This window comes from Sitodiplosis mosellana, unplaced genomic scaffold (genome assembly GCF_009176505.1).
Source record: "Sitodiplosis mosellana isolate CC-2019 unplaced genomic scaffold, AAFC_SMos_1.0 Smas_scaffold_27, whole genome shotgun sequence".
Classification (NCBI taxonomy): Eukaryota; Metazoa; Arthropoda; class Insecta; order Diptera; family Cecidomyiidae; genus Sitodiplosis; species Sitodiplosis mosellana.
In genome coordinates, this window is record NW_022595269.1 from 261,047 (window position 1) to 270,262 (window position 9,216).

Below are 9,216 nucleotides of genomic sequence, written 5' to 3' on the forward strand. Positions count from 1 at the left end.
AAATGAAGATGAGTTTAGAAAACTTGAGCCGCTGATTTCGGTATTTGCGGAATGTTAAGTACTTGTACTGACGATGCGATATTTTGATCAATGCGATAAAATGCCTAACCGATTCTTTTGTATGCAAGCGGGTTTTATACGGAATTTGCTTCGGTATTTTTAATCGGATGCGAATCACTCTTGGAATCGCTTTTTTTTTTAAATCGAAAGAGTGGGAGTTTTGATAGAAGAGCGGTTTCTTCTTAGATAGAAGAGCGTTAGAAGAGGAGAGACGTGGAATAGGATCGGTCTATAATCGGTTTTTAAATTTATTTGAATTCTTGAAAAATATTGAAAAAAAAAGAAGATATTTTCATTAGAATTATGGATTAATAGAATTCAGTTCTTTTAATCCATTTTGGATTCATTTCAAAAGGCCCATTAAATGGACAGAAATTGATTACTTTATGTCAAACAGTTGCCTTCTTCTATTATTTCTTACTAAAACTACAATTTTTACCAATTATTCTGTCCTCATTTTCATTTTTGATTCGCTTTGAATGGAAAATTCAATCAAATTTTATCGAAAGGCTGTCGACGAGAGCTGTCTTATAAGAGCTATCTCTCGAATCTGCTCGATTCGTTGACAAAATTTTCAGTATCTGATTTTTTGGCATCTTCTTTCTCGAGAGTATGAAGCTCATTTTTCTGTAGTCATTCAAAACAATTCAAAAAGGGAAGGCCATGTACTTATCCAAACTACCTTTTGGACCAAAAACAGAAGCAAACTCAAAATGTCTGTTTTCTTCGGGATGAAAACTATTTTCACTGTAAATTGTGTGGTGTGTAATTTTCACTGTAAACCTACAAGAATAGCGTCTGTAGAAAGTGTTTGTACATTGAATTCCGAAAGAGAGTCGGCCTGGCAACCGCTTGGAAATAATATCGATTCAACATGTTCATTGTTGTCTATGACGCTGAATCGAAGCTTGGAAACGAGGTGAACAGTGTTTACAAAAGGAAATTCTGTCAAGGAATTCTTTGAATTTAAAATAAATGTTCGATTGCTGATGAATGTGTTTTTTGTGAAAATTGTCTTTCAAAAGAGTTTTTGTTGTGGTTTAAATCGATCCAACAAAGGATCTTATCAGAAACGTTATTTTTTGTAATTTCAACATTTTTATTGAGTGAAAAACGAAATTTATTGACAAGAATTTGAAAGTTTTCAAAGAAATTTCATTGAAATTGTTCCAATGAAAAGAAGACTTCGAATTTTACAAAGAAATTCCATTTCGAAAAACGTATAACAGAATAGACTTTGGAATAAAGTAACAAAAGAGGCAAGAAAGGCTTGTGGAAAAGTGAAAAGAACGTTTAGGTAACAATTAATCTTGCTGCTGCAATCATTTTAAACCAGCGAAAATGGCAAAGTCAACAACACCATCCAATGAGCAATTGGAAATTGATCAAATGGCCGAAGCGGAATTGGAACGTCTCCAGAAACAGGTTAGGCAATTTTGAACAATGATCGTGAATTTTCTTGAACAAAAAAAGTACTATTTTGTCTGAAAAAACTGTTGTTGTCGTACAGCAGCTGTGTTTGCTAAAGTCAGCTGAAACAAAAATAGGCATAAAAACTTCATGGATAACAAATCTATGGGTGAGATTGAGAGTGGAGTATGTTTTTTCTTCGATTTATATTTTTGAAAAGGCGAGTATGTTTTCTGATGATTCTGTTGGCGTTAAAGTATGTTGTAGTACCGTCTAGCCTCCGCGGTCTTCATGGTTTTCGCGCAACTGATAAAAGATAACAACATGGTGTCTTCGGCAAAGTTGTAGTACTCGAGGTCTTCTATAACTAAGCTGAAGACAGTTATCTCTTATCTTTTATCAGTTGCGCACAAATCGCGCACATAAAAAAGCAAATTTTATATAGAACTTTTTTTTCTTATCATTTTTCGCGCTTTTCGCGGAACTGATAAGAGATAAGAGATAACTGACTTCAGCAATGTTATAGAAGACCTCAAGAACCTTTGCCGAAGACACCAAGTTGTTATCTCTTATCAGTTCCGCGGAAATCGTGAAAAACCGCGAGGACCCGCTAAAAACGAACATACTCGCTTTTAACCATTTTTAAGTCGACAGAAACTTGCTCTTCTCTTTCGTAACAAAGTCAATGAAACATACACTACTCTCAATCTCACCCATAGAAATACATAGTGACAAAAAAACGGTAGGCAGAAGTGTGTGATTGAAATGAAAACAAATTTATTGGCAAATGAAAACTGATTATATGATAGATATGATCGAACATTTCTTATGAATTGATTTTATCCTAAAAAATCGAGTAATTTTGACCAAAAGAAGATTCATCTGTTAATTTTCTTCATTCATATTTTTTCAAATCCATAAAATCCAACAACTTCATCACCTTTTAACAGCTTCGAAAACTGGATAAAGACCGCATGCTGTTCATTTGCGAAAAGAAGAATGCAGCAATGAAACGTGATCGTCTCATCGAAACGTTGAAAAAAGAAAAATTGCAACTTCAAGAGCGTTTGGATGCGATCTCAACCGGTCCCCATGCACAACGGGAGTTGAAAGTAAATCTAATAACATGCATGTTAACATCCGTGTGTGAAATTCATCACTAATTCTCTTTCGTTTTGGATTCATGTCTATCATTTGTTCCCATTTAGACGGAGCGTAAAATTCGCGCTCTTTTGAAGCGACAAGAAAACATCGAAGCGGCGACCAAAGAGAAGAAAATCCAGCTGTGGGAATTGAATGGGCACATCAAAAAGGTGAGGAGATTTTTTTTCATCATTCAGAAACGCTGTTTGGTACAGAATAATAATAAAAATACAGCTTGGCAACGTATTTATTGAAGAAAATCCCATCGGCTTGACGTTTTTTTTTTTTAAATTTACTAATAAATCAATCGATGCCATTTAAATCGTTGAAACATTTTCAGTTGGAAAAGGAAATAAAATCGCTTCAAGAGTCTCAATCAACGGAGCAAATTTACAGTGAAGAATTGCTGAAGTCACGTGATGACATCAAGAAATTGGAGAATCAACTGGAAGTGGTGCAGAAACGATGCGGCGAAGTGATGTCCGAGAATACGAATCTAAGAGGATCGATCGATCATTTGTTGCTGGAAAGGTAAGTATCCTTTTGAAGTTCGGTTTTAGAAATGAAGTCAGAATGGCAATCTTAAAAGGTGATCTGAAAAGTCGAAATAAACTACGTTCTCGTCTCGTCAGAAATTTTTTTTATCCAAGAATGTATCAACGTAAAATAACTTAAAACAAACATTTCTATCAAAGTTGGCGACTGCAGGTGCGGTTGACAAAAACATTAAAAACTACTCAAAACCAAAAATGAAAACCAGTCTGACGAAAGCATCTTAAAAAACAGTTTATTGAACTCAATTAACATGCATTAACTACTAGCCCATTTCAACTATTACTGAAACAATAAAAAAAATGCACATATTCTCTTAGATATTCTAAGTGACATTCAAAGATTTAATGGATACGGATAGGTAAATGGATAAAATGGAACGTAAATAACGGGTACGGCTACAGGCACTTTTACTGGTTTGACGTCATTCGGAAATTTTACTGGTGCTAAATTTTTGCTCTCCACAAAATTTGGATAGGTCACTATTGCTTTTGTCGTTGTAACCAAAGTCAGTATTCCTAACAAAATAATGCTGATTTTCATTTTAATGAATTTTTTTGTCTGAATCTTCAACAAATTCTTGGATATTTTTCACGTCACTTTAGTGATTTTTCAACACAGTTGATGCAAATTTCCCTTCCGATTAAATTGTGTTTTCTTCTTTCCCTGTATTTTAAGTCGATATTTTCAATTTGGACGGTAGAATGTTTTAATTTTGGAGATGGCAAAACTTCGTTCAACTTTAATCCAATGCAATAACTTGAACAAAGACAAAAACATACGTTCAACTCCGAAACTCGAAATGAATGTGTATTGAAGAGACATCTTAATTTTATAGAAACTACCCAGCCCGGATATTTGAACAGACTTCTTGGAATACGAAAAAAATTCTATAATTCTAGTCATCGATTTGCTCACATCGACAAACACAATTGAACAATTATTTGATCGGAAGAAGAAGTATCATTGAAACAATTCTCTTGAAGTGAAAAAAAAACATCTGCTTTAAACAAACTCGCAAATAAACAAATATGGTTGACAAGTGTTATATTGTATTTGTCATTTTTTAATTTTTCTTTAAAACGTCAACAGCGCCATCTAGATCTTCGTAAGATTTGTACGTTATGAATGGCGTTGTGATGTAACGAATATACAGGAATCTCGTTTACACGACAATTTTCATACATATTTGCCCACGCACAGATGAACACGATCGAATTCAAAGACGTTTTTTACAATCAATGTTTTTTTTTCAATTCAAATGAAAAAGTCTGTTGGAAACTTTAACTTCCTATGAAAAATTTCCATCGAAAAGAGTCATTTTGTCAGCAAACTGATTTTGGATCGATCGGTGTCATATGTATTTATTCAAAGTACTCCTGTTCCATGCAAGTTCATCATCGATCCCTATCCCTTGAAACTCTTGAAATAGTCGCTACAATTAGATCCATCAAATTATGTTTTCAAATTGAAGCCAAAATTTCAAACAAATTATTTTTCTTTTCATTCTATCGAGAAACTGAGAATCAACTCATTTTGTACCAATCGTTTCATTTTCCAAACAAGATATTGTTCCAAAAGTTTGGTAGTAAATGGGATTAAAAGAAATTAAAGGTGTGTCGCTGTCATCGAATGACTTTCGTCGTTTTCAAAGAACGTAATTCCTCAATTGTTCTCCTCTGAAATAGCGCCTGTGGAACGATGAATTTGGCATAACCCAATCGGAAAATGACCTAAATGTGTTCAAATGGAAAGAAAATACACACAAATTTGCTTTAAATACATTTATTAACCTAAACTACCGTACAAACATCGACTCTGTAACTGGAATAAATTATTATGCTTGTACAAATTTGTTGTGATATAATTTATTGTACAAATATTGGAAAGATAATAAAATGTCTCGGAATCGCAATAAAATATTAAATATTTGAGTGATGAACATTGAAATCCGAATCAAACTCAAAATCACAAATCTTCAACTGAATCGATTCATTGCGGAAATTTAATTGGATTCAGTCCAGAATAAGCTGGTTTGGCTGTTATTGTGGTTGTAGCTGTAGTTTTAGTTGGGCTTATAGTCGTTGTCTTTGGTGGATCATTTGGGAATTTTATCGGTGCCAAGTGTAAACTTTCCACAAAGTTTGAGTTCGCCTTTGCGAGAATTCCACATGCAAGTACTCCAAACAAAATGACGGTGAACTTCATCGTTTTGTTCTTTTTTTTTCTTCAGTTCTGACTAAATTTACGATTTCACACTATTCTTATAGACTTTACTCAACTTTTTAGTTGTTTCTCAACTTTATCATTCCTTCTTCAATTTGTACGTCTAAATGCGCTTTCTCAATTCTAATTTATTGAGAAACATTGATTTGGTGCAACCCTTTTACTATAATCACTATCAATTTTAAAACTCGAACTAAATCTATTCGAAAGAAACGCCGTAATTTTATAGAAAACTTGTAACGCGGATATTTAAATAGTCATTTTTTAAATCGAAGGAGACTCTGGTCAAAGATATCAGTTTACTTCAATCTAAACATTTGAATAATAATTTGAGTCGGTGGAGAAAAAGTGCCATTGAATTAGAAAACATCTGCTTTGAACAAATATACCGAAATAGATATGTCAGTCATTTAATTTCAATTGAAACAAGTGTTTTTTGTTAATATCATCTTATCGAATCGTGGAATACGCTTAGTAATTGATGAAATGCTAATATTCCGATGGATTAAGATGTAAATGAACATGAAGTCCAGTTTTCTGTGTTCAACGAAAGCATAAAATGTGGATTCAAAAAAGGCGGCAATACATTGACGATTAAAGGAAGAGTTGAATCGGATATGTAAAATGGTCTTTGCAGGGGAAAGTAATCTGAACCAACATTTGGTAACACATCGCGATCGATTCCCATTCCAATGTTTGAAGTGTCGTCATGGATTTCAACAAGAAGACGAGAAAAGAACACACGAAGTGGTTTGCATACGCCGTTAATATCAATGCTACGTATGTCAAACTTATTTGGGGAGCACAACAAATCTAAAACGGCACATTCAAACTCATCACACTAGGGAAAACCCGTTCCAGTGCATGGTTTGCAAAGTGCGTTCTACGCAAAAGAGAAATATCAATCGACACATCGCTAAAGTGCATGGATTGAAGGAGTGAACGACCCAGCTGCTATTGACCAACGTTTAGCTTCAACTTTCATCTCGAAATAACAATTGGACGAATATAATGAAAAGTAAATCAAATTAACAACTAATTCTTATAAATCAAACAAAATTGTATCAGTTTGGAAGGAAAACCGGATTTTAATCATACGTGAAAGAAGAAAAAAAAACAATAAAATGGAAGAAAAAAAGCTGATTTTCGAAATAAAACCTAATTTGAAAAAAATTAAATTTTGGATTGAACTCAAAGACAAAAAACGAGCCTTAAGCAACCGTATACTTGCAACGCACACTTGCATTCATTCCCTTATTTTTTCATAAGAAATTTTAAATTAAAATTCGAATTAAAAAGATAAAGAATGATTCAATGTAATACGTTTTATTCTTATTTTGATTTTATTTTATTCCAGTATTCCAGTCAAGATTTATATACATAAGACATCGACATAAATTCACTTTTAGAATAGTGAAACAAACTAAAATATTCGATTTGCATATTCCGTATGGTCAATGATGCAGCATTTTCTGACTGACGATTTTCGTTCTAAAATTAAACAACGGCATGTTTGTGGGAGTTGGTTTTGGTATATTAATATTGAAGTTATTCGATTCAAATGTGTTCGAATTAAATACTCTCAAGTGTAATACGATTCATAAAGCCCAATGGTGACACTCGCCACTTCTTACCAACACGAGCCAACAGATTCTCGTATTCTGAGGGAGGATTAAGTGTGAAAGAAAGTTTTCTGAGATGTTTGATCCTTTTGCATTTGTGCAGTAGGGCAATTGCTTCATCTACAGAATGGTCACAATAATTCAAGTCAATCTCTATCAGCTGTTCCATTACATCAGCGAATTCCATTTCGTTTACATTTCCGAAGACATTCGGAGTGAATAATCCATGTATTTTTAGTCTCGTTAATGTTGAACGATGTTGTCTGATGAAATTCAAAATGTTCTTATTTATTTTACCACGATATAAGTCCATTGTCAACGCCTTTAGTCGATCAGATGAAAGTGATATTCTCGGCACAGTATCGAACGAAATATAACCACTCAAGGTAAAGTTTTCTAAATTTTTGAAGTGAATCACACTGCCATCGCTGAGATCGGAAAATTCATTGCACCTAATACTCAAACTCACTACCCGCTGCAAGTGTTGACTAATACTCTGTATAAAAACTGCATCAATCATGTCACCGTCAATTTTCAAGCTTCGTAATTGTGGATTTAAGCGAATAACCTCGGCAATATTTGAACGGCTGAAGAAAACGTTTTCGTTACATTTGTTAATGCCATCGATTTTCAAGTGTTTCAAATTCGGAAAATTCTTCTCGATGCAGTTTGGATTTTCAGCGGTGCATTTAACGGTAATCTCCAAGTATCGCATCTGTGGAAACCACTTGTTGAAGTCAACTAATTTGCTGTTCAAATTGCAGTATATGAATCTAAGAGACCTGACTTTCGAGAATGGTTTTGTGAGGTGTTCGTCCATTGCTTCTTTTTGAGCCCTCATTAATCCAATATAATCCAATGAATTGCTGCAGAATTCATTTACGTATCGTTCTATTTTATCCCGGTGGTTTAAATTGTACCCAATATTCAGTTGGGTCATCAAGTGTCCAAAACAACGCAGAAACCTTAGTGCACTTGATAAATTCACGAGTTGAATTATACCTAAATATTTGTTAATATATGGATGACCATGCAATCTTTCAATTTGACCGATGAGGACCAATCTTTTCCTATACTTGCTCACATACACCAATTCGACGGCTTGCTTGAAATATTTGCTGGTATCGGCCACGTTCAACAAATCACGGATATCCAACTTTTTGAAGATCACCTCGAGACAATCGTTGTTCAGGTCGGTAAGATTGGTAGCTGCATTCGGCTCCCCACGTTTCAGCTCGAATACGTGATTTGATCGCTCTTCGCCTGTTGCATTGGGCACTTCGGGAATTCCTAGAGTCATTTTTTCATTTTGTTCCGGCTTGACTGCGTCATTGTGTCGTTCTTCACCTGATGTAGCATTTTGGGTTGCTATTTTTGAGGCTCCAATCCTTAATCTGGAATACGAGCAGAAAAAGTAGCATGAAAGAATATCATCATTCGGTTATCAAATATTGTGATGACCTTTCTTTGTTTTTCATTTTTTTCTGTGAATAGTTTTACTCTCTAGATAGAATTGACTTTCTTTTGAGAAAGTAATGAACACTCTGCCACACTATGTAATGCAAACACAAAACCTGTGGTGCAAACAATAAACCAAACTTACCTCTTCGAAACAGAAAAACACTTTAAAAATTTCAACTTCTTTGACATTGGTACGATTTAATTTTCGATAACGATCGAATGCAAACGAATTGATTCCTCACAATACTGGATTCGACGATTTAAAATGAATATGACAATACTATTTTCTTTATGTAGATATGTTGGCGAATGATTCCGATATGAGTTTTTTATTCGCAATCAAACAATGAGACTGGTGTTAGATCAACTGAAAAATACCGACTGAGCTCACAATGACAATTGAATTTTCTTCGATGCTGCTGCCGCCATTAGAATTGAAAAGCTAATTACCACGATGACATTTTGATTTCATGTCGTCGTGTGGTGTCGCCACTGATATTTCCAAATTTCGTATTCGATATTCACGAAATTCATGCAAAACGAAACATTTTCGGATACTGTCAGAACAAAGTGAAACACTAATACTTTTGTATACAAAAGTCCAGTGTTCTGTATATGTGCCTCATGTTCCGCTCCATCACCCAATGTCAAAGATTCGTATTTGTTAGTTCAAAGCAATGAATTTATTTTTATTAAAGCACTTTCAAAACAAAACTGTTTACAAATATCAATTTTAAAGTCA

At 34.1% G+C, this 9,216-nt stretch overlaps 1 protein-coding gene across 1 annotated transcript in view; it reads left to right on the plus strand.

Moving 5' to 3' along the window:
• The first annotated feature begins 1,374 nt into the window (after positions 1-1,374).
• Positions 1,375-9,216, plus strand: part of LOC129568893 (coiled-coil domain-containing protein 63) — a 45,348-nt gene continuing 37,506 nt past the window's right edge. The window contains exons 1-4 of the mRNA XM_055447223.1: positions 1,375-1,485; positions 2,421-2,582; positions 2,679-2,783; positions 2,954-3,144. Coding sequence (XP_055303198.1) covers positions 1,402-1,485; positions 2,421-2,582; positions 2,679-2,783; positions 2,954-3,144 — 542 coding nt within the window. The 5' untranslated portion in view covers positions 1,375-1,401. The remainder of the gene's footprint in view (positions 1,486-2,420; positions 2,583-2,678; positions 2,784-2,953; positions 3,145-9,216) is intronic.